At 38.7% G+C, this 26,984-nt stretch overlaps 1 protein-coding gene across 1 annotated transcript; it reads right to left on the bottom strand.

The window, feature by feature from the left end:
- Positions 1-716: 716 nt before the first annotated feature.
- Positions 717-18,221, bottom strand: LOC133525495 (ectin-like). The gene is made up of 7 exons (XM_061861757.1): positions 18,071-18,221; positions 15,706-15,849; positions 14,291-14,372; positions 6,707-6,856; positions 5,468-5,597; positions 4,614-4,703; positions 717-3,647 (listed from the first exon to the last, which is right to left on the bottom strand). Exons 1-7 carry the CDS (start codon positions 18,166-18,168, stop codon positions 3,460-3,462), a joined length of 882 nt encoding a protein of 293 aa, XP_061717741.1. The 5' UTR covers positions 18,169-18,221; the 3' UTR covers positions 717-3,459.
- Between the last annotated feature and the right edge of the window lie 8,763 nt (positions 18,222-26,984).

Here is a 26,984-nt window from a genome sequence, read left to right as displayed (position 1 = left end):
CAAAAATATAAGTCGTTACAATTTATTACAAAATATTTTTCCAATATAAATATGCATCAACTATTTGCAACATACATGCCATAAATATATATGCCTACGCATGGTACTAGCATTTAAGCAATACAATAATTCCATATATGGTATACAAACCGAGGCAACTCTACAATTGATTTCTAACTTAATTTCTACCTGCCTTTGTTACCTACTGTAAATTTAATAAGAAAAAATACTTATAAACTTAGCAAACACAATTATTGCTTTAATTTAGGCCTTGCCATTTTTTTTATACGATTTATAAGATATGTTATTTTAATGCCTTTAGAGTACAGCTAAGCTAATTCTGCTCTCCTCACTTTGTAACGTTAAAATTACAAAGTGTAGCTTGCCACTATAAACGTAAATTTGATGATCATAGTAGTGGCACATGCACACTCTGTCACTGCAATGTTTGTGCCGAGTTAGCTTGTTTCCAACTCTAAAACTTCACGATATCTAAGTAGTCTATTGATTTCAACCAACACGATTTTCGTTCGTAGTTTTAAAACGAATACGGGACTTAATCGCGTAAACTTATATTATATGGCCTGACGTTTCGAACGTGACGTTACGCTCGTGGTCACAGGCAGTCCCGTATTCGTTTTAAAACTATCTAAGTAGTCATTTTTAATAGTATCATACTCAAATGCACGAGTATGGTCTATAAAATCTTTTTTTTTTTTAATATGTCATTATTAGTTATGCATTAATACATTTCTGCTAGTGAATTGAAATGACATTAATTGACTTCAAATCGGCTACTCAACTTTACTTCAATGGATAATGATAACTTAAGTTTTAATAAATTGCACATTTATTCAACGTGTATGTCTCTTTATAGTCTAGGTATACTTAGGCATTTTGAGCTGACACTGCAATAATCGTCTTTGCCCACTGGTGCAAAGTATTAAAAAATCGCTATTTTACTCCAGTAACAAATATTTTTTGATAGATCATAACCAGATTTTATGTGACAATAACACGGGTTCATATGTAACCAGATGATTGAAAACAGCAAAACAAAAAATTGCACACAGCAATCAAACACCTATTCTTTTCGTTACTTGACTATCAAGCTCACTTAATGTTGCTTAACTCAATATGTCTAATTTCAAATACGAGGAAGCTCGGAAAACTATTAAATTTAAAACAACCTTCAGGGAAGACTTTGCCACAATATTAAGATTAATCTACTAATAATTTAACAGGGTATATAGCTCATATACTAGCTCTAGCTTACTAATGAAATACTATAACATGTATAACTACGCAACGTAATAAGTGGTGTCATAAGGTATGTCTAACCGAGCCGATAAAGTGTACAGTCAGCACCAACGAATGTAACAACGCACCAAAAGTATCTGTCACTCTCAAATACTTTTCCAAATAGTGATATAATATGAATTTATTGAAATGTTTTTTGCGACTAATAAGCTCTAATCTGTTAACCAAAAGCCAGTTTCTTTAATGGGAGCGGTCAGCTCCCGTGTTGGCACGTGGCAAAGCTACAATGTCGTCTAAAAAATAACTGTATCGTGATATTCGTGGTAATATGTAACATGTTTTAGCAATGTAGGACGAGCGACAACCTCAGTGTAGGCGAGCGCTCATATTATTACATAGCTTTGAACTTTAATATTATCACCATACAGTCGCTTTTTAAAGGACGTTGTTGTTTTGCCAATTGCCTAACATGGGAGTAGACCGATCGCATAAAAGACAGAATGGCTTTTTTTTAACAGATTTGTGTCTGAGGTCTAAACATTACTTCAGAGAATTCATACTATAAATCTCTACAGTTCGCTCCAAAGTATCTGCTACCGTGTTATTGTTCTAAATATACTTAGAGACATGTCTATTTTTGTTAAGCAGTTAGAGAATGGTAGCTTTTTCTGATGCGTAGTTTATTCCGCTACTTTTGATGCTAACTGTACCGCCGAATTTCACTCCGTTTTTGTAAAGTACCTATCATTAAGACCTTTGAGAAAATCGAATGGGTAGTATAGGTGTTCCTGTACCAATTTATTAAGAGCTTCATGCTTCAGGAAGTTATACTGGTAGCCTGTAGTTTTTTACTTTTCTAGTACTGTCACAAAACTTTTGAGTTAATTTGATAAACATATGCAAATACATGTTTTTTTACTGAAGCCTCTTAAGCATGAAGTCCTATAATATATAGGTAATTATAATATTTGATTGGAATCCTTCATTAAAAATCAAACGTTGCAAGTTTTAACTAAACGATCTACAAATTTTAAAACGGGTTAACCCATTTATATAATGAATTTTTAATCTATAAAAATTATGGATTTCCACTTATCATAATTAATTTACCTCCGTATTGATTGAGGGTTCACTAGCGCTTAGATCACTATTCCCTTAGCCCATAGAAGTCACACACCAAACGTAGGCCGAAAACCAACACGTAATGTGTTGTAGGCACTTTATGCACTATTTTTTCTTTGTCAGTTGTATCTTACTAATAAAAAAGGATATGATCGTAGTTGAATTATATATATAAACTTCTTAATTCGTTACACGGGTAAATTCTATGTCTGGTTTAATTTAAAGCCCGTATTGGATTTACACACTGTATATAATTACAAGTCAAAATAATACTTAAAAGAATTTGGCCAAATTTTTTACCTTTAGTTTAAGTACCTACGTAGTAAGTTTTTTTATGTCTGTTTATTTCTTTGTTTTTAAGTTATTAAATAAAGACTTAAAAGAATCGACTAAATTGACTTGTAATTATATGTAATACCTAAGCATGATCATGGTATGACGTCTATGCACTAAGTGTACTCCTATTCAGTGAACTATTATCGTAATCTCCTTTTTACGGACGGTATTTAGGAACTAAATCATCATATTATGGACAGATATTTATTTCACCATTTGGTGGAATTTCATCTGAGGTAAAAATGCGGTTAACGTTTATAATTAAATTAGGAATAAACAAACTATGATGTCATGAATCATGTTTACCATTTTTTTATCTTACTTTCCCACAAAATATTTATAAAGGATAGGCTCCACCGGAACTGGTAACATACATTATCCTCGTCAACTGTGATATCTATGAGATATCTATGAATATATTTAACTATGACCTTTAACTTTGCCCTTCCGTCCTTACGCACACAAAGCAAATACAATAGTAACAGTAGTATTTTTAAAGTGTGCCTTGGGTTGAATGTTCATCTAGTTTCGAAATAGTTTACTTTTGTTTATAAGTAGACACATATTCACATCGTAGGAATTATTATAAACCAACTATTTATTTCTGTTTTCTCATGTGTCATACAATTACTAATGTTCCATTCACTATGTTCGCAAAGCTAGGACAAAAGGGCAAAGTTATACCCCCTATTTCTTAATCTTCACGTCAGCCTGAAACCTCCTACCCTTTATAGAAAACTGTCAGTGCTCCGGTATAGGAACGTCGGGCATGTTCTCGGGCAGCGGCGGGAGAACGTTGGTCTCAAACTGCCCCGAGTAGTTCCCAGGGGGCGAATAGTTGGCAACGACGATGACTTTGCCCGCGCGGGAACGCGCTTTGCCCACGCCGAAAAAACGCGTCGCCACCCATACCATTTGAGTAAAGTGACCTGTAAACAACAAACATCATTACGTAATACTTACCTTTTGGGAATTTGTTTTACAAGGGGGCAAAGTTATTGTTTAACCGCTCGTGCCAATATTAAACCACGAGCGTAGCCAGTTCTGTCAAAAGTGAAATCTTGAGCGATGCGAAGAACTTCGCAAGTTCTACTTTGAAGGTACGAAGGTTAAAACAAATTTTGCCACCGAAAAAACAAACACAAAATTATTCACTACACAATACGCAAGGAAAATTCTAACTGTAAAATATGAAATAAAATCAAACTAAAACAAATCCAAAATAATGTTATTAAATACCTATTTATCATTCAAAATCATTATTTAAAAGTTAATTTTACCAGCTAACATAAGGAAACCACTCAAAAATTGCATCAGTTTACTTCACTAAGATAGATAAAATGCAACTTTCTCATTTTTGTTTTGAACAATCGAGAGAGCCTTTACCAGCTGGTGTGGTAAAAAATATTTTGAACTAGCTACCTTTCGGAATAGCGGTTCGATCGCTCTAACTAAAGCGAATCACACACCTTGCTCAATTCAGACTAGCTGACGATAGCGACTCAGCAATACGAAGAAGTGAGATGCAGATATCTCTACCGTGTCTAATGTACAGTTGTGTCCCAGTCGTCAGTTACTCCATTTAGAAAGGTGTGTAAAAGGCTTAACTAAATTAGGTACTGAAAGGTCGCGAATTCAAATCTTGTCACCTTAGAGCATAATAATAGCCATACATTTGACATGCCTCTCCCCCGTAAAAATCGGCAGCCTGTTTTGTATAGAAAATTATATACAAGGCAAATTCTAAGCTTGTTTGTGTCATTTTCATTGTTCCTTCAATAAAAATGTTTTGACTCCTGGATTTCAGCCCTCGTAAATTTTATCTCGTTGTAATAAGATTTACTCATGGTTATTAACTGTTCATGCTCATATATAAAATCAGACAAACAGCGTACCTGCATTGACGTTAGCATGCAATATATCTGGTTCTTTAAAGAAGCTGTACTGGCGAACTGCTGCGTACCAATAAGACGATACTTCTTGTCCTGGGGGAATACAAGCGCATTTAGAAAATACAATATACAAGAGGACCCAGCCAACAAAACTTAATAATGCATGAAAATATTCTCGTGACTTTTCGTAGCATCTGCCTTCCCTACACATTATTACTCTTCGTTTTGCGTTTATCGATGTATGATTGTCATTTAGGATAGGCCTCCAGGTATCTAGGATAGGCCCCCAGGAGTACAATGATGTCGATAATCCTTTTATACTTGAAATCTGCTTTGGCCATCGCTCTTAATTTTACTACAAATAATAAATTAAGTTCGCATCTGATCAAAGTTAGGGTGGGCAAAGTTGCACGAGTTTAGCTAGTTTCAAACTTCTATGGCGGCCCCCTTGCAGTTTGTTTATTTACTGAACAATATATGCAAATTATATCAAACTATAAATTAAGCCTTATTTCAAACTCCAATACTATAAATTTTATACAGAGTGTGTGTCAAATTTCATTGAATTGCTAACTTTATTGCAATGCTATTGTCAAGATACAGCTTAACACGCCTCACGAAAACACCCATACTATCGTCAAATATATCTATATATTGCCTACGAAGCAGGAGGTCCCGGGTTCGAATCCTGGTAAGGGAGTTATGGATATTTTCGTTCGATCGAATCGGGACCACCTGCTTCATAGGCAGGGCCGCTACCAACTAGGTTCGGAGGCCGTTTAGCACTCACCATGGATAATATGATTTTCCAAACTTCTTTTTTTATATATGTAGTTACGTGACATGTGATGTCATACCTGTGACGTCAGGTTGCAGCGCGCTCACCGGCCGCTGGTAGAGGTTCTGGCCGACGTCCCTGTCGTTCCTGTAGCAGAACTTGTTGGTGTGAGCGAGATGGTTGGCCCAGGCTTGCGCGTAGTCACATAGCTGAAATAAAAAATAAAAAAGGTTTTACAAGACATTATAAAGTTTAAAAGGAAGCGGATTTATGTAGGTAAAAATCGTAGAGGTCTGCTGCACTTAATATATGGGTCCCCGATGGCCTACACGGGGACCCATATACTACTTTGGGAAATATATTGTTTTAAATCCCAGGTTTTAAGTAGGTATTATAACTGTCCCAATTTGTCTACCCGATCTGGCATTTATACTACAAGATTGATGCAAAAGAATTGTTTAAAATTGAACAATCGATGCAATATATCTGGGGTGAACATACAAACATACTCGCTCGTTTTTAGTGGGACGCGCGCGGCTCACAGCTTTTTGGGCCACGTAGAGCCATGTAGATGATGTGTCCTGTCAGGCTGTCATTCTCGGTACTACAGTACCTCCGGGGCCAGAGGTACCTCCGGGGCCATGTAGAGCTGCGAGAGCCGTGCCGCTGCTACACATTGTGCCTCTACCACACTCAGCAATGAAGCTATCCTGCCAGGCTGTGCGGATCTCGCTCTATTGCACCACCATGCTTACTGGCCTCGTCTGTGGATCACCGGCGGCCCATATGCCTTTACATAAACCTTATTTTATATCCCAGACACTAAAATTGTCCCAATGTGTCCAAGCAGTATGCCATTTTAGTACAGTTTTTGAGTTGTTGTTTAGTTTCTGGGTTGGAAAAACTTAGTTTACTACGCTCGTTTTTTGTGGGTTGCCAACGACTTACAGGCATTTGAAAATTAGGTAAAGTGAATTAAAATATTTACTGCCAGCGACCCGCTAGGCGCTTTCTCTAATCATAGGCGTTTTTCTCTACAAAGCGCAAAACACGTGTGATTTTATTGGCTACGCTAGTAGCTCGCTTTGGCAGCGAATGTGTTAAGTGAGAAGTAAATGGAGGGTACCTCCGGGACCATTTAGAGCTGCGGCGCGGTACACGTTGTGCCAGCACAAGCGAGTACCTTACCGAGCATCACCGGGTAGTAATGAAGTCGCTGTCCTGCGAGGCTGTGCGAAACGCGCTCCATTGCATTAGCTTCGTGTGTGGGTCGCCCATGACCCACATTGATCTGAGTGTGAGAAGTAAGTAGAGGTACCTCCGGAGCCATGTAGAGCTGCGGCGCGCCGTGTCGTTGGCGGTACACGTTGTGCCAACACAGGCACTCGGTGATGAAGTCGCTGTCCTGCCAGGCCGTGCGGATCTCGCTCCATTGCACCACCATGCTCACTGGCTTCGTTTGGAGGACCTGCGGACGATTGAACCTAAATAAATTGAAAATGTCTCTCTCTAACAGGGACCGATCCAGTCTTCAAAGGTTTTCGAAGTGGTTCTTCGTAAAGCGTTGCTTACTAAAGACATAGGTTTCGGTTTCAAGCGCATTTTGCGGGCACGCCAGTTAGTAATGTTTGCAAATAATTCAAAAAATCATGTAAATTTTGAAAAAAAAAATTTTTTCGAGGTGTCAGAATAAGGTATTATTTAACTTAGTATTTTTGTAACCTGGTACTTAATCATAATGACGCATGATTTTAATTCGTCAAATGATAATTTTTATGACAGTAAGTACCTAAAATTTATTTTGGTTAGGTTTAATTAAAAATAGAACGGGAAATATGTTTATACTGTATTTTTATTTCCTAAAGTTACATACCAAGTAAATTAATCTGCTAAATTTAAAAAAAAAATATTACGTGACACCTACTCTATACAGCATGTTTATTTAATCACCTGCAATAATTTACGGGGTGAATATATAGGTCATACTAAGCAAAATCTTACTAGGGGACCAACCCCGTAACCGCGAAAAAAATATTGGCTGTTTGATACATTTTGGCTGGCTGACCTTAACATTTTCTACGGAAGAGTAATTTTTATTCGCGATTTCGGGATTTGTCCCATAGTAAATACAGGTGACCTTAGCCATTGGACAAACCCTGAAATCCCACGTAGGGTTACTTCCCAGGAATGCTCTGACGTTAATATTTTTTTAATTAGAACAAAAGATAAAGATATAAAATTTTCGAATAAAAGTTATTTGCAATAATCGACAACAAAAAGAAACACACTGTGTTAATCTTTGGCAGTGTTTTTGACAATTTGTTCGAAATATTTGATAATGATGACATTTTTAAGGAGTCAGAAGCTTATTAGTGTCATAAATAAAAAAGATAATCAAAAAGGTCGAAGAAGGTTCCATACTATTCTTTGAGGATATAAAGGATACCTTAGGAGCTACTAACACATACAGGCTGCTCCAAATTAAAAATTGGCAATTTGTTAATTCCTTCGAAACCGCTACACCGGCTGTTATGATACTGTGTACACTGATTATAAATACCCTAATGCATATGTACCTTTCGGCTTTGTCCAATGGCTAGGGACACTCTGTATATTCAGCCCGTAAATTATTGCAGGTCACTAAATTAACATCCTGTATAAAAATGAACTGTCATAGGGACCATCTGTCGACAAGAGATATAACAAATAAAAATCATGCGTCATTATGATTAAATCCTAGGTTACAAATACTAAGTACCATACCATACTCTGACAACTCGAAAATGTATTAATTTATTTTCAAACGTTAGTAACTGACGTGCCCGCAAAATGCCTCCTCGAGCGCGATGTATGATTATTATAATTTGCAATTTCACTAACTACCCTACTTTGTTTTAACCTCAAGACCTCATCAAAACTCTTTCTTCAAGTATTCATGACCTCTTCGCGTAATTGTGTCATTTAGAAAGCCTTGAGTCCACCGCCTGAAGCGGCCGGCCTGAGGGTCGCTCAGCGAAAATAGCGCGCGAAAACAAAGGAAATGAGGCGGGTGGCGTGAGCCTCGAGCGGCCGGTGGTGAGAGGGAGCGAGCCAGGAAATTAGAAGAAACAAACGATATATGACGCGCCACGCGAAACTTGCGACGAAAGATATATATGGTCGTTGCAAGTGTTTTAGACTATCGTTTACGATTTATTTACGTTTTTTTAAAATGGGACATTAACTTTAGGGTGTTTGTTTTTATCCTCTGGAGTCTAGTGTTATTAATGTGCTTATATTTAACACAGTCATTTGTGTTATTAATTAAAAGCCACAAGCTTTCTTTGTATTACAATTTAAAGCAACGTTGACTAGTTGACGCGTTGGTAGCCTAGCGGTAAGAGCCACCACTTTCAATCCGGGTCACGGGTGCAAATCCCGGCTCGAACCAATGAGTTTTTCGAATTTTCATATTTACCAGCCGCTTTTCGGTGAAGGAAAACATCGCGAGGAAACCGGACTAATCCCAATAAGCCCTCTGGGTTGAAAGGTCAGATGGCAGTTGCTTTCGTAAAAACTAGTGCCTACGCCCTTTCTCCAGATTAGTTGCCAAGCGGACTCCAGGCTCCCATGAGCCGTGGCTATAAGCCTAGACAAGCGCTAGGAAGAAGAAGAAGACAATTTAAAGCAACATAAACTTTGACATAGATATACATATAAGATATAGATATATACATAGCATGTTAGTTGAATGTCCCTACTAGGTCGAATGTCGTTAAAATCAGGGCGTAACTTCAATTAGATGGCGGTTTCGTGGATTATGAAATTAACAAGAAACTTTACCAAAAACAATGTAGATAAATGAATTCCGCTCCCGCTTGAAACAGAAACCACACGACCGTGGCTCAGCTCGAGAAGTTCATTAGATACGCCGAAGTCAGCCGAGCGGGACCAAGTGTTTTCTTCGCCATTCTGGAGTTTTTACCTTCTCCTTGGTGTATAAAATAATATCGAAAGTCAATTTTGAGTTCATATATGAGTCTCGTTTAGAAATGTTAGCTCTGTAGAGCTTGAATAGAACCAAGTGAGAAAGTAGGTACATTATCATTAATGTCAGGCGACCGAGCTTTGCTCTGAAACATATCGAAACGAATAAAAAATGCGCGTTTTCCCAGAGATAAGACCTACCTAGGTCGATTTTTCGCCCCCGAAAATCCCCAAAAAGTAAATTAAAATAACAAATTTCATCGAAATCGTTAAACCGTTTCCGAGATCCCCGAAATATATAAATATATGTATATGTATACGTATACAATAATAAGTGAAATCTTTATTTTTTACCGAGGTAAGTATCACTATAACTAGCTTAAATCTAAAATAGGCCCGTGAGGCATTGTACCAAGGATGCTGGCGGCATTTCCTCGTTGTATCACAATACGTTGTAAGATAAAGCCGCCAGCTCTTCGGTCACCAGTTACGTCAACCGACGCTTCGTGATTACTGCAAAAAACTTGTGCGCCCTGGACCCCATGGACAGTTTCAACAGTTTTTCAGTTTTATTATGTTCCAAAACAATAATTGCTCGTTTAAAGGTTTAAGATAAACGTCACATTTTCATAGAAATTTGACATTAACCTCCTAAGGCCCAGCCATAGAAATGAAAAATCCTAAATTTGCAACTAGAATTTGAACCTATAGTGCAGGGAATACAGTTGATATTATTTTGTTTGAAAATTGAATGAAACAAAGCCAATGCAACTCTGTTCCAATTGAATATGATTTAAATTTTATCGAACTGAATAAGTCCTATTGGTAGGACCTTGGGCCTTACGAGGTTGGTTACATTGCCAGACTTTGGCATTGAAAATGCCAAGCAGAGATAGCTTGGTCGGACTCTAATACCTACTTAAATTAGCATTGTCGGTAAAACTCGAAAAACAGCACTTCAGGTAACCCGATGGACGTCCGGTATTTTGTGCAAGTAATATAATTGGAACCGATCTGGCAAATTAAACTGCTGTGTATTTATTTGGGTTAACGTCCATCTTCTCATTAGGTTAAATTAATCTATAAGCAATTACTTTTGTTAGTCTCTGATATGTTAATTTTATCTTTTTATTTCTATTTAAATTTTAAAAAAATTGTTCTATTACTAATTAAGGAAGAGCGGTGCCTCTTAACACAGGTATTTGTTACTTAAAAAGAGGCGCCAACACTTACAACTGTATAAGTAATTCTTAAACAGAATAAACATTTTTTCATTTTTTTTTTTTTTTTTCAACGTTGGATAGTTCAGTTCAAATACATATTTCTCTAAGATTATAAATCACTTAAACGAGAAACAAACAAAATTTTAGTAATAACACAAATATATATTTTTATTAAATAAAAATGGATGTTGTCGGTATTTTCATATCCAATTTGTATAACAACTTAAGTTGAGCACTCGAAACATGTCGGATGTCGGTTAGCGACAGCTTAGCTGATAGCTAATAGCCTAAGCCTTTGTTACGAGTGTAAACAGCAACACTCTTTTACTGTCCATCGCTGGACCTTATGCCTATTACAATAAGGTCCACCGGTGGACAGTTAACATTGTGGGCGATGGTACGAGCTTGCTTGTTAACTTTTTTCAGTTTTAACCTTAACTTGCAGATTGATCTTTCATTGACCGAGCGTTAGAAGGACTACGTTTCAGCTAGGGTAAAAATGTATCTACAGGTCGCAATTCTTAACCGATTCTCGTGAAATTTTCGTGATCAGATTCTATGATTAATTAGATTTTTTTTGTCGATCCAGTTACTGGATTTATTCAAAATGGTGAAATTGGTATAAAAGACTTAAGCGCTAATAGCGTCTATGGCGCTTAATACCATTGGGAGTTTACTATGAAAACGACTCGACGAACTAAGTATTAACTACTTTTACATTTTCTAAGCTTCACGCGAGATGTACGAGTACAGCTCACAGAGCCACTATTAATATTTTAATCATATATTAATTAGACAGACAGAAGGAATATCTAAAAAGGCCTAAATAGTTTTTTTCATATAGAACTTTCCCTATAGGGAGCGTGCATGAACTGTAGGAGGCAGCACAGGAGCCGTCAGATTTTTAGCGCGAGGCGTAAATGTGATGTTTTTTGTTCCGATGTAGCCCACAAGATGGCAGAACCTACTATGCACAAGAAAACACGTGACGTGTACATGTACATGTTTATGGTTCCGATTCAGGCCACAAGATGGCAGACCCTCGGGACCCTCCAATGCGCACGGTCCCTATACAAATTTGACAACTTCGGAAACTTCTTGGTACAATGCTGACCACGACATACATATGAAAGGTTAATATGGATCTAATTAAACTTTGGTAAATTGCTAGAACGTTTCTAATACCTAATCACTTGCTATACATTCCGGTCTACTCAGGTGAAACGAATTCAATCGATCGATCAAATGCCGCAATGTATCAAGCCGCATGCGATATCGTTACTGAATGGGTTGGGAAGTAGATCACGCCCTTGACCGCTCCGCAATGCATCGCACCGGGCCCGGCCTCCCACGAACGAGGAATAAGAAAATTTAAATATATCTTTATCACTATGGCCTGTGGGTGAGAGTGACAGGGATAGATGATATTCGAGGGTCGAGGTAAGGCAAATAGTAACGGAGACCGCACTCCAACCGAACATTATACGTAATACTTCCTTATAATTGGGTTTTTGTGTCTATTTATGGTATGTATGTGCCCTAACGAAAACAGAATTGATTAATAATAAAATATATGCGAAGATTGCGAATTTGTTTACTACTATTTCCGACGATTTGTTTTAACACTGGCCGTAACTGTAGATGCATACTATTAGGTATCTAAATGTCTTTAACTATCCGATGAAAAGAGACTCAGATTAGTGAGAAAACAATAGTTATTGTTTTACAACGGAGCAAAGTTGTTGTTTAACCGCTCGTGGTTATATTGATACCCGAGCAAGCGAAAGATTCCAATATTGACCACGAGCGCAGCGAGTGGTTTGAAAAGTGGACTCTTGAGCGTTGCGCTCTAGGGTCCTAAAGCACGAAGGTTGAACCAATATTGCCACCGAGTGAAACACATTTTTTTTTACCATACCGACACCAAATACTAACTGTAAAACATCAAACGAAATTTAACCAAATTAAAACCTAATAAGCGTTATTAAATATTTATAAATGAATCACAAATTCTCCCAGCCTGCATTAGGAAACAGCTCAAAATTTGCATCAATTTTCTTTGCCACTCAGTTTTTGAACAATGAAGAGAGCGAGCCTTTACGAGCTGGCCGCGTAGCAAACATGCCAACCTTTAACGCTCCGTAGCGTAGCGTAGTCATCTCTCTCTATCACTCTTCCATATTAGTGCGACAGTGACAGTTGCGTTTCGTTCGCGTTAACGATTGTCACGTTGGTTAGGGCTTGTGTAGTACATGTACTAAAGTCGAAAAGACGCAATTCCCTCTGCTGTATTAGACCGAACTATTCCCTAATGATTCTGCTCTTAGTACATTTTAGTACACTACACGCAAAACGGAACGGGAGCGAGGATTGACAGTGACAGCAAAGCGATCTGAGTAATCCGACCGAACGGCTCTCGGCTAATATGAGCGAGATAGCAAATAGCCGTCACTCCGTTGCAACACAGGAGAGTAAGCTAGACAAAAAAATTTGAATTGTACTACTTTATAAAACGTGCGCAAAACGGTTCCGTTACATTATTATGCTCAGTTTATCTCGGAGTACTACTGTACTAAAATACCGAACTAGTACATTTGTGAGATTGTACTAGTTAGGAGCGATCTTTTCAGTGAACGAGCACACACAACTCTACTACGCGGGCTAGTGTGGTAAAAATGAACTAGCCTGGGTATATCTCGCCTTAAGTGGGTATACCTATGATATTCAGAAGGATATTTAAATATTTAGCGCTCCCGGCCAATTAAATTCGCCGGTCCATTGAAGATACTTAATGTATTTTGTAGGCGATAGATACTTATTTTATATCTAAAGTAAGTTTGGGTATAATCTTATTCATTTAAAATATATAAATTTATTCCTATTATTAAGAAAGCCAAAGATTTCTCTACAATGTACACAACTTTTTAAAAATCCCTGACTACTCATTACGTCATTGTATTAGACGTAATTTAAATTATTAAGATTTATTTCGTGCATGCTAACTCCATCTGTTGGACTTATAGTGTAAATATTCAAATAAAGTCTCAGAGGGCGCTGGCGTGTATACTTAACATATAACATATTGCGAATGTACCGTGGCCTATCTGCTCACCACGCGTCACGCGAGCACTCTCTCATCATTTCACTTAAAAAACCTAGTTTTTATCCATCTTCCACCTGCGTATCCTACATATTTCATTTAAGGAAAAAACCCTGTTTTGCCGTTTGCAGTTTATCGCCCGGAGCCTTGGCCTCCTTGGCCCAAGGGTAAATACGCTCCTGAATTGATATCAGTGCCGGATTAAGCCAGCGCGGGCAAATTCCATCAAGGGGCGCTTGGATTGCATTAATTTTGTCGGACGAAAGGAAACTGAGTCCGACAATGAAACGAATCCATGACATGAGTTACTATTCCCGCCGAGACATATATGTAGTGTTTTATTTCAAAACATACAAGTAAATAAGTTAAAATAATCAAGTCATCACTCGTGTACCTACTTAAATCTTAACATCAATAACATAAAAATCCGCAGTGTAGGGTTTTGTACGACTAACTACGCTCGGCCAGCAACCCCTTACTTCTCGGCTTCTATAGTAATATCTATACTATTTACGGTCACAATGCGTTGGTGCGCGGGACCCCCAAATGCGCGGGGCCCGTGGCATTTGCCACTTTAGCCACTTGGTTAATCCGTCACTGATTGATATTGTACCTTTTGTAGTAGTTTAGGCCTGTTGTCCAGCTTCTCCGGTTCGTTGTCCACTTGTTCGTTGTTGTTGTTGTGTGCTGCGCGTCTGTAACAAGCGATAAATGCACAGGCATTCAAACATTCAAAGTAGGTAGGAACATTCAATTATTACCTATCATGGACAAGGGCATCGCTGGCCTAGCAGAAGGGGGGGGGGGCTTAAAAACTTCTACTCGCTCTAATGACAGGCCATCGCGATACAGCGCGGGAATTCTGCCTACGCGATGGGCGCCTTAACAAGAAAGAAGTCTTGTTTTAGGTATTTTATTTTTTTCTAGATAGGTTTAGTTCTAGTAGTTCTAGTAATGTTCAGCCAAGGAACGGTCGCACCTTGGCCGCTCCGATATTAGGTATCTGGCCGTGTAGCCAACGTTACAAGCGTAGCGTAGTCATCTCTCTCTATCACTCTTCCATATTAGTGCGACTGTGACAGTTGCATTTCGTTCGCCACGGAGCGTGAACGATAGGCACGATGGCTACGCGGGCAATGGCGACTTGCCATTTACGTCCTGCGCAACGAATCCACGAATCGATGTCTCAAACACTACGAATTGTTATTTGAAACAAAGTCTTATACCAATCAAAATAAAATAGCATTTTATAACGGCAATTCAGTGTTATGCCACGCTTCCCCTTTACCGAGGCATCAGTGCACGCAATAGATTACCATAGTGCCCACCAACTAAAACACTACAAAACATTTTTATTTACACCTGCCTAATATAACTTAGCCTATAACATGTGTACATACTACACCGAACCAGAGCTTTATGTATACTGGTTTCATTCAAACACTTAAGATATCACTTGCTTGCTTCGTAGCAAAAGTAGTTAGTGAAATTCGGCCACATTTTACCAAATTACTATTCGGTAGAGTAGCGTCGAAACTTGGTAACGAGTTTAATGTAATTGCCTTAACTTTGTTTAATCTCACGAACGTGCGGTGTGTAGTGGTAAACAGTTTTAGTCAGCGGATACGAGGGGTCCAGAACACAAAATTTGTAAAATGGAAGACTTATCAATTATTTTCAATAGCGAGATCGAGATACAATATTTCTTCTAAACCTCCAAAAAAAAAAAATATTTTTGCTGTCAAAATGAGCCAAAATTGCCTTATTTTCATCATCGTTAAGAAATTTTCTTCAGAAGTGTTTGGTACCCTTACTTGTGGTGCAGCAGCGCCGAGACCACCTACAGAGGCGGCGCTAGGTATGGCCTCGTGCCTCAAATACGTACGTAGGTATTACTTGGACGGAACGTAAAAATGTATTCGTTATTTCTTGCGCCACAAGAGGGCCTCTTAGGTTGTTTTACGGTAGTAAAGAGAGAAATTTAGAAGGTTCCATCTATTAGGATAAGTAAAGTGCAAGTGAACTTACTTGTGGTGCAGCAGCGCGGGGGCTACCTTCCTCCGCAGGTTGTCCATGGCGGCGCGCTCCTCGCGGCGGCGGGAGGGGGGCGGCGCACCGCACAGTGTGACCAATGGCGTTGGGGCAGTCGGAGTTTTTTTGTTTGCCAGCAACCTGCATGAAGAAGTCGTTGTTATTGTTTTGTTTTCATCCACAACTTAATAATAATAATCAAGGACGGTATATCCTACTAAGGCCCAGCCGCACCTACAAGAAAAATGTCCGAAAGTTTACTAGATTTTGTTTTGCCTTAAAATTGAACGAACTAACAAAACAATTACAACTCTGTTCTATAATGATATAGACTTCATCAAAATAAGTCTGCCTAGTTTTTTTTTTTTTTTTTATTAAAAACTGATCGGCGATTGGCTCTAGTCACACCTGATGGAAAGTGAAGACAGGGCCTAAGATGGAGCTCACCGATTCAGTAGTAGCCTATTCACTCTTGCTTTAAAGAGACCGAAGTCATATTTATCAGGGAATACAGAGGGCGGGAGCGCATTCCATTCTTTAGCCGTCCGTAACAAAAAAGAGGAGGCAAACCGTTTAGTGCGAACAAATGGAATGTGTACCACGAACGGGTGCATTCGCTCCCCACGCCTGGACGTCCGATGATGGAAAGGGGAAGGTGGGATCAGATCGTGCAGTTCCTGTGCACACTCCCCGAAATGTATCCGATAGAACACCGATAGGCTAGCGACTCGACGGCGATGCTCAAGGCTCTGTAATTTTGACTTGATAGATGGGTCATCGCCAAAAAGTCTATGAGCCCGGCGCTCTATCGAGTCCAGGGCCGCCAGCTGATATTTGGCGGAACCGTCCCATAGATGGCAGCAGTATTCCATGCTCGAGCGGACCTGTGCTTGGTATAAGGAGAGAAGCTGTTTCGGCGTGAAATACCGCCTCACCTTAAATAGGACACCAAGTTTTTTGGCAGCAGTTTTAGCCCTGGACTCAATAGTCAACCCGAAGTTTAAGTTCGATTTTAAACTTAGACCAAGAAGCTCTAAAGTGTTAGTCACGGGAAGGGACACATTTCGGAAAGTGGGAGCCAAGGTAAACTGGCTCCGTTTTGCGGTGAAAAGACACGCCTGTGTTTTGGTGGCGTTGAATCCGACCAAGTTGGCTTCGCCCCATTCGGCCACGGCGTTCAAGGACAGATTCAAACGTTCCACAATGGTCTCCCTGAGGATCTTGGTGTCACCTTCACTGGCCCTCGCGTCAGAGAGGTATCTCTCCGTAACTGCATGTGCTGTCATCTGCGTACCCAAAGATGCCGGGCTTGAGCAGATCGTTGATGTGCAGCATGTGTGTGTTGATGTGTGTGTGTTATCTTTTCTTGAGGAACTGGGGCGGCGCTTGCAGGAGACCGACCCCCGCTCCGGGTCGTTCCTAGCGCAAAAGATGTCCATCGCGGTTTAACGCGGAAACGCAACGCGTGATGGGCACCTTTGCGTTGGGAGCGATGCGGGGTCAAAACAAGAGATACAACGGCTAGTGGTTTGGCTGGATACCAATTATCCGGCCGTTAGGGCCACCGAATATTCGGTATCCAGCTGCCGAATATCCAGCCAATAGTTTTGTTAAAAATTAATTAAATTACTTAGATCGCGCGATTGCTCAAAGTTCAATGCAGGTTGCAACTTGTTTCTAGTTATACCTACTTATAGGCAGTCTTTTATAGGTAAGTGGACTTAAAGTGTGGATTGGATAGCGGTACGTTACATTTGTTTGTATTTTAATATTTTCGTTGAGAGTGCTTATTCATTAACTTTGTTTTGTTATAAGATGTTTTAGTGTTTACTGCACATTCATAAATAGTTATGAATAAACATCGCTTTCCGAGAACCCAAGTCACGATTTACTGTTTTAAAAAAATACCCTAGGTAATCATAATTACTATCTTAGAGAGACCAAGAAACAATTATTACGTCTTGAATTTAGAACCTTCTATTATCTAACCCTTCACTGTATGTTATATAAAATTATTAGTTCAAATTTGAACTTTAATAGCTGCCAATAGAGTTGAATATTAACTGCTGTATATGGCTTCATATGCACTAAGGGGTTTCTAAATTCAAATAAGATTTTGAATACTACAATATTTTATAACACACGGTTCTACAAAAGGCCTTTTGCCGTCGGCAAACATTTGGTATAATTTCTAGTTATTACAAGTCAAAACTTAGTAAGAGAAATGCAATTTAAATTTATCAAAATAAAGATAAAAAATTGAATGGAATAGACCTTTTTATAGGCCTTAGGTAGCCAAAGAGGATAATACCTACGTGCAACGTATAAGCTATGCATTTAACATTTAAATGTTCTACATCACCTTTTAGACACAGGCACTGGTTTCGCCCTGGCATAGTGGTCGTCGCGAGCGAGCGCAGACTTGAGCGGCACGAGCTCCACGTCGCGCGGCCGAGACATGCCGCGGGCCCACTGCCGATACCGGCGTTTGATATTAGGGATGCGCTGCGATACCAGATACCGCAAGATATATGCAGATATTGATACCAAATATTTCAAAATCGAACTTTTTCTTAAATGTGGCACTATAAAGCTGTCCCTGGTCGTTACATGCGTAGGACGGCTTAAATCGAGACTTCCGTTGAAGGCGCTTTTGGTCCAGGTATTCAAGTCGAGCTTCTTCGAAAGTAGCTACACCTTTTCTTACCTTACTGCGCCATTTATTTTTAATATTACTGCCCGAATGCCCGCGTAGGAAACATGCCAATCGGACGTAGCGAATAAAACGGTCACTGTCGCACTAATATGAGAGAGAGAGATGACTACGCTACGCTACGGAGCGCTAACGATTGGTATGTTGGCTACGCGGGCTGATACAGACACTTAAAATACATATCATCTTTCGCTTGCCCTTTTTCTATCGATTGGGGTCGGCGTAACATGTTTTTTCCCTCCACGCCTCTGTCGTTCGTCATCTCATCATTCACCTGCTTCCTTTTCTTATCATCTCTCACACAGTCCATCCACTTTTTCCTTTCCTCTTAGGTACATCCCTGAAAAAGGGAAGGCGAATGATGACTCTTGGAGGATTTAATAACTAACGTTACGTACAAATAGCTATACATTAAATGCCTTTCCCCCACAAAAATTTAAAAAAATTACAGGCAAGGCGTTTTCAATTGTAAAATCCTCCAAGTGATGACTCATACCTTAATCTTGGGTTTATCAAACTTTATTTTTGGGTATCTGGTATCTAATAATCTCTTCCCTACATTGCAAAAGGCATCCGCCCATCTCAGTCATCCACAATCCTAAACGCTCACTTCTACAAAACATAACCATTATAAGTCTTGACCTCCCACCACTTATACATCCTACGTGAATAAAGACCAAGTCACAGTAGGGATGAACTTACCATCGATTGCAGAATGTTTTGTGAAGGCAGAGGAAATCGCAACCCTTGCCACGCACGCGCTAAGCTCGGGCCTGCGCAAACAATTTTTATTCCATTCCATGCGGTCCTCATAGCCTCTATTCTTTTATTTTAAAGTCGATATTCCTGTAAACAGACTGCTGGAAGGAAACAATGATGACTGTTCTTCTAAGACGCACCGTGACGTTCTTATATGTAAACAAATAAGGTTGAATATTGTATAACTGACGGCCTACCGCGAACACCGATGTTCGCAAATTGCGGACATCTTTCTCTTTTACTGCAATTCAGGCGTAATTAGAGTTACAGAGTCCGCCATTTCTGTGTTCGCAAGCTCTCTGGTTCTAGAGTTGATAAGCTGGCGTGCTCGGGTTATTTGTTGCCCAACATAAACTATGATAAAAAAACTGTGACAAGGACTGTCAGTTCCCCCACCACTCATCCATACCTAATATAGGTAAAAAACTTAAGTCACCTGTTTTGTTTGTGTGTGTCTTTTAAACACGTATTGTCTATTCGAACACGTCACATCTACATACAACTTAGGTTTTTTACCTATACTAAATTCATGGCGGTACCCCTTCGTGTGCCGAATTCCCGCAGCGGGAGGGAAAAAAAATACTAGGTCTGCCTATCTCCATTTTGCATATTTTGAGCGGCATTGAGCGGGCCAACACACGGAATAATGAAGTTTCTATAAGTCTTTGTTGACGATATTGACCAACTGTAGCCTATCCTTGTCTAATAGTCTCGCATTGTTATGTGTTAAAGCAGTGCAGAACCAATTTTTGGCACTCAACTTTCTATCAACCTACACATTGTCCCGCAGCGGGACTCCGGCAGACAAGCCGATATTCCTTCCTGGCTGCAGCGGGAGTACGGCATACGTCCAGTGGCGGCATGGTTCCATTTTTATCATTTGTCACTATGCCTGTCACTTTCGCACTTACATACCTGTTAGAACGTGACAGGCATGGTGACAGGTGATAAAAATGCGATCGTGCTTAGCCCGCAGACATGTGCACAATGGCGTCTGCACACGAAGGGATACTTAAATGTTAACAAATTATTAGGTTGTAAAAAAACAGCACAAAAGTTTGATCCGCGTTTATTACAGTACACTTTAAAATAATTACAATAAAAAAAAACAAGTTAATCGTTGTTTAAATATTAAAATATATTCATCTTAACTACCTCGCACGATGTGCCGACTAGGTGCGTCACGGGCCCTAAACACGAGCGGAGCGAAGAGTTCTAACTGTGCCAAAGTCACGGAAATATTGCTTATAAAGTATAAAAAACTGCTTTTTTGGTAGTTGGTTAACCATTTGGAGCGTGTTTGTCATATCCAAATATCCAATACACTACGGGCATGCAAATTAAAATCTTACTTAAAATCATGAATGTTACTTTGATATCGCACACTAATGATTTGATCAATTTTTGTTCTAATGTATGGGGAAGACGAAAAAATTATATCCAGCTTGAAACGAATATAGTATGATATCTTTGGGTACGGTGCTTTACGAACACTTGCGGCCCCTCCCCTCCTCCTGATGCAACCCCCCTTTTAGCATGAAATATGTCCCGGTTGACGGTTTATTTTAATTTTTGAGCAAAGTATTTAAGAAAAAAGCGACTATGTAAGAAATTATCCTTAATACATTCTTAACAAATAAGGTTATATCCATTTTTTGACATGATGCACCATTTTCACGATATAGCTAGATGAACTTCGACAGAATTTTGCTGTTGATTAAGCTGGTTCTCCTTATACGATTTCTTTCAGTACATTGTTATATTCTAGTTCATACTGTATTAGTTTCAATTTGGATATAATTTGTATACCAAAAAACATAATTTAACCGAATCATAAGGACAGATTAATAATTTCGTACATTGACTCGCCAGTTTCGATCTCTTTCGCACGCGCATAATTATATATTGCTGTCTCGCCGATGACGGCGGCCGTCAATGTCACTGTGCGAGCGAGAGGTGCGATAGACACAGGCAGGTCAATGTACGAAATTCTCGTGCTTAGCGTCCTTACTTTATCTACGTTGGTGTGTGACAATATTTCTGAATATGGATAACGGCGGTCATATGGCGCTTAGGCAATTTTGAAACAATTTCGTATGACTATTGACTCGCTAGAACTCCATGCTGCAGGCAACGCCGAATGCAAGTCTTAGCTATTACAAAGATATATGTAATAACAATTATTATCTTATCTATTCGAGGCCAACACCTGATGAAAGAAATAATAATTCATAAGTCACGTCTTGCAGAGTCGTCTCAGAAAATTATGTCTGTGATTATGTCTGATGGAGTCTACGCTAACTGCACGGATTTAAATATACGAGTAACAAAGTGTCATACTGTTAACGATTGTCAATCGGTGGACCTTATTAGGGTATACAGTGTGGGCGATGGTACAGTCGTATTTTTCGAGCGCAATAATTATTTCAACACACTTGCAAGCGACGTTGCCGTGTATTTAGGGCCCAGAGTGGGGCCGAACGACTAAAGATGGGGTATAGGGCGTTTACTGAAACATTTCTTTTACATGTAATTAATGTGTTATATTTGTCGTTCGACCTCGAACGCCATTCTCCGATACGCTTTGGGGCTTCGGCTGGTTTAAACACAAAATAAACATGTCTAGATCTAGTGACACACTTCTTTATAAATTAAATCGATTATCAGTGAGGGCTATAGGTAAAAAACTTAAGTAAGTCACCTGGTGTATGTAGTTGTGACGTGTTCGAATAGACATTTGTTTTGTTTGTGTGTGTCTTTTAAACATGCATTGTCTATTCGAACACGTCACAACTACATACAACAGGTGACTTACTTAAGTTTTTTACCTATACCGCGTTTTAATTCTGCTCGGGGCGCTAGTGTAGACGCAGGTTAAAACGTCGAATGCATGGAATTTTTGAGGATTGCATCGCGAATTTTTACTGTTTTTTCATAATGATGGTAAATATTTTTAGATCTTTGATTAATCATGTAGTAGAGTAATTCAATTTATTTATTAAAACTTTATTGCACAATATAACAAATAAAGTACAAATGGCGAACTTAATGCCTAAAGGCATTCTCTACCAGTCAACCATAGTTAGTTCAATAGATGTCTGTGGTTTAAAAAAGTGCCAGCCAACTAAAATAAATTCAAAAGTAATCAGGTTGAAAGAACGGAAAATTGTGACGGTGTATATTAGAACGTTATGATTTCTTTTTTAAAAGCGTACCAGAATTTTGAGATCAGTTTTTCTGGACCTACATCTACAGTGGTGCAAACTACTGAACACGAAAACGGTAGCCCTCATTGGAACTGAACTGGGTTCCTTTTGTTTTCTTCGATTTAGGTATAACAAATGAAATACAGCCAGTTTCTTTTCTTATAACATGGTAACGCTATTGTCTTTCGCATAACCATACGTCATACTAAAAAATTATCCCATAGTCTTATTTTTATAACTATAAAATATTACGCCATACATTTTCTATGCTAGAAAGAAATAAGCAATCCATATTATTTCCTGTAGTACTTCATAATTAAACAAAAAACAGACTATAGTCTTGTTATATGATCTTACATAACATATTTTATAAGAATAGAGAGTAAACCCTTTTTCAAGCATAGTGCGATTTATCGACCACATATTGAATTTCAAATAGAATCACGCATTCGGGATATGTGATTGACTCCTCAAAGCAGGATTCATTAGGATATATTTGGACATTTTGGGAAAACCTTATAGGTTGGTGTTGCCTGCAAAAGTTATCATAAGGGCTTCCTGCGTGCATATCACGTTTTTATCGCCTGTCACTTTCTAACAAGTATAAGTGCGAAAGTGACGCATGACGATAGGCGATAAAAGCGCCGCCGCGCCGCTGGTCTGTTCAATGCACAAGAATACCTCATACATGTTTAATGTTTACTTGCTCCAATCGTTACCAGACGATTGTTAAATAAGGTAACGAAAAAAATACTATCTTATATTTAAAATCACGTATGACAAAGATATAAAACCAGCCGATTTCTATTCAAAGTAAAATGACGTAACAACGCGTTTAGTCGGTATAGACTTTGTGTTCACTACAATAAGGTTTACATTTAAATTGTCTAAGTGTTAATCAGTTTTACTTTGTCAGAATAACCCCTAAAGCTAAAGTATAGTCGCCAAGCGATGAAGAATTTCGTTCATTGGACTTGCACGCGTGATATTATATTACTGTCACACTCGCACAGCACCGCTACTGAGCGTAGAGTCAATATACGAAATACTTCGTATTCGGCGAACATACTTTAATAAAACATCTGTTTAAAACCTAATACATTTGGTCATAAAAATTAAAATTACATAATTACAAAATTTTACAATAAAAAATAAGAATCCAATTTATCTCCAAAAATGTTTTTAAATAATAAAAAATTAAATATGACATCTATAGAACATTAAATATATGCCTAATTACAATCCATAGTATTTACAAATAAAAATCGGTTTGCACTTATAATCACGATAAAATAAGGTCGATTTTGGAATCGATTTTGTAGAAACATGTGCCATAATTGTTCAATTCCTTTGGTGGTCACAATCAAATTAGAAATCAATCTACATGTGAAAAACAGGCAGTAATAATTAAGACCCCTACAATCGCTTGCGATAAATCGGAACAGAGTGAGATGGAGAGATAGAACGAGACAATATATCGCAGCCGACATGTTGGAAGCGTTGTTGAGCAAGCGTGACCGGCATGATTCAGAGTTAACGTTTCACGCAGTTTTTGAAAATTAACATTTTCACTTACTTCTATGGTATGCACTGTACAGTGACGGACTTTAATTCTTGAGCCATTTAGGGTTTACTTCACACAACCAAATTAGCTTGAACCCTAAATCAAAGAGAATTAAGAAGACCAAGAGCTCACTCCATACAACGGTTTTTTTTACTAAAAATACTATTATTTTCGTAGTCTACATCTAGCGTCAAATAGCGGAACTCTCAGTACTGCTACTCGACAATAGATATCGCGGCAAACAAAAAATCTAATGCTCAACGATTATCCGCTAATATTGTAACTAGTTTTTTTTAAATACCACGACGGTGGCAAACAAGCATACGGCCCGCCTGATGGTAAGCAGTCACCGCAGGCTATGGACGCCTGCAGCTCCAGAGGTGTTACATGCGCGTTGCCGACCCTAAAGTAACCGGAACTCAATTTGTTAACTCCTACGCTTACTCTGGTTATAATATCAGCTGGAAATCTTTGAGCATTAGACTTTTTGTTTGCCGCGACACTAAGTACAAATGATGTGTGTTCTTCTGTTTAATGTTTCTTTTTACTCAATAAAGTGTTATACTACTACTACTAACTATAGATGGTGCCCTCAACGAGTTCCTTTTTATTTATTTAGACAATGCCTTAAACAATTTAACAGAACCTTTCCCAATTTATATTGTTCAAAAAATTTCCACAAAACTGATTCCAACATCGACAAGTAACATTTGGAAGTACGAGTAACATGGGAGCGAAAAACATTATGACACCTTTTACATTATCAGTTCCATTTGAAGTCTATAGCGACGCTTCCACACTATGTCCCTTGCCTAGTCGGTGTAGATTCAGGGGGCCTAATCAAGTTGACAATCGTTGGTAGAAAACGCCGATCGAAACTTAAAATAATTACGTGACCTTGTAACATCTGGGTTTCGTAGCAATGTTGTTTGAGGTTTGTCGATATACAAATGTCATTTTGACTAGACCCTCAGGTATGTCATGGCACAGACGAGCAGTAATTACTATATTAGATGTATTTTAAAAACATGTATCGATGTGTCAAGAATTGTGCACACGAAATGTACCGTGAAGTGTCAATGTTAGGTGAAAATGCAATTGTTAAGGTTGTGAACTATTGACCGGCACGCGCCCATGTCATCAACTTGACAATTGTCATCTGACAATGTGAATTTCCTGTAAATATCTGCCCTGTGAATAACGACGGTGCCTAGTGTCGATCTTTACTTATATGTATAGGACCAGCAATGTACATCGAAATGAGATTGTCAAGTGTCAATTGTCAGTGTGGTGAAATAGGCGCCAGCAATGCACAGTATAGTGACAAAGTGTCCAAATGTATCATAAAACAGAATTAAGGATGTATTTGATGTTGATTGTATAATTTGTATAGCGAAGTGTCATTGTCAAGTGACAATTATATGTTATTATAGTATAGTAATTACTGCGGATAGGTTTCTCGCTTTCCAAGACTCGTTTAAGGAGCAGTGAAAAAGTACCAGCCTTGCATGAAGCTCGATTATTTACACGATAAAGTATAGCCAAGGGCAACGAAAACGGGCCACTCATAAGAAACATGTTAGCCGTTTTCGTTGCGCCCGATTGTATTGCAGTCAGCTGCTTTGGTATACACAGCCGAGGGTACAAACTTCGCTACGTCACAGTAAAAACTTGTCACGCGACAAGTCTTTAGTTCTTTACAGGCTGCCGGCCAGCGGCTGAATCAAATTATAAAATACAAACGACTTTAAAACGTAGGAAACTGCCTTTAAATATTATATCTAGCAAAGCAAATTTACGGAGGGACCAACGTAAATTATCCGGAAACGCCGCTATGAAGTCAATCCTGTCAGTTCTTACTTGACCGAATATATTTACTAAGCTAAGACTTACCGCTTAACCGATATCGTTAGCGTCATATATATAAGGGTCAATTTATAACTGCCAGGATTGACTTCTTAGATGCGTTTCACTATAGGTCCCGGAATTTTGGGAGCCGCTTTTGACAAGTCTTAGGGAGAGAACACCGCTGTTTATTTTTTATTTATTTGTGTTTATTAAATAATACTTCAAACTTCCCGATGATAACTCTTTTCAACGGTCGATGACGAAAAAAAACTAGAAATGTCGGAAAGTTTAATCCGTTTCGATTGTTTTATTGAAAAAAGTATAATTACGAAAACCTTTCTATTTTATAACGAGTTAACAAGCTAAGTAGGTATTCGCTAGGAAGTGTTATTTTATTTAGATACATTAACCGCACTTGTAGAGTAATACACTGATAATATCGATATATCACTTTAAAAAGCGATGCTCTTCCCCTTAAATATGTCAGTAGTCGCACGCGAAAGTCCGGGCCCTACTTATTAGACTTGCCAGACAGTAACGAATAACGTGTCGCCCAATAGTTGTACTTTACAATTATAAATATAGGACCAAACTAAAAAGAAAATGAGACTTGACGTATCCGTGTCAATACCCTCTACTGTAAGTATTTAACGAGAACAAGTCTTTGTCAAATCGCGATATTCAACAATATATTTTATTTTATCGAACAGTCACACATAAATTAGCACGCCACTAGGCCATGTACATTCGCCATCAGATATATCGGAGCGGCCGAGGTGCTCACAAATATCTGAACACGCCTTTATTGTCAAGGCGTTAGAGTGCGTGTTCGATATTTTTGAGCAGTGCGGCCGCTCCGATATATCTCATGGCTATTGTACCATAGAAACCCGACTCGGAAGCAACATACCAAGTGACTATTTTAATTGGAGTAACATAATTGATTTTTGACGCGTTTTAGTATATAGTCTGGCAACCTCAATTTGTCAGTAAATAAAAACAAAAGACCTATATTCATCCCTTTATTTTGAGTGCTAGTACTAGCGTAAGAGAAAGATAGTATGATTCTCTCTATGTTTGAAATGAGACAGTCCCTGGCCAAAATAAACCTTAGTGAAACAGCGAGTCGAGTTTCCGCGCGGTCCCATAAAATTTGACTACGAACACGTTCCGGCACCAATAGGTA

Source organism: Cydia pomonella, chromosome 1, assembly GCF_033807575.1.
Source record: "Cydia pomonella isolate Wapato2018A chromosome 1, ilCydPomo1, whole genome shotgun sequence".
Classification (NCBI taxonomy): domain Eukaryota; kingdom Metazoa; phylum Arthropoda; class Insecta; order Lepidoptera; family Tortricidae; genus Cydia; species Cydia pomonella.
The sequence above is the reverse complement of the archived record's forward strand: the minus strand, read 5'-3'. Positions and strand labels throughout refer to the sequence as shown.

What these genes read in the sequence shown, in the direction of transcription:
- LOC133525495 (XM_061861757.1), bottom strand. Translation starts at nt 18,168, where the DNA reads ATGTCTCGGCCGCGCGACGTGGAGCTCGTGCCGCTCAAGTCTGCGCTC. An exon ending in CCAGTGCCTGTGTCTAAAAG is followed by an intron (nt 15,850 to 18,070) that starts GTGATGTAGAAC and finishes TTCTTCATGCAG; the next exon opens with GTTGCTGGCAAACAAAAAAA. An exon ending in GCATGCTAACGTCAATGCAG is followed by an intron (nt 3,648 to 4,613) that starts GTACGCTGTTTG and finishes TGTTGTTTACAG; the next exon opens with GTCACTTTACTCAAATGGTA.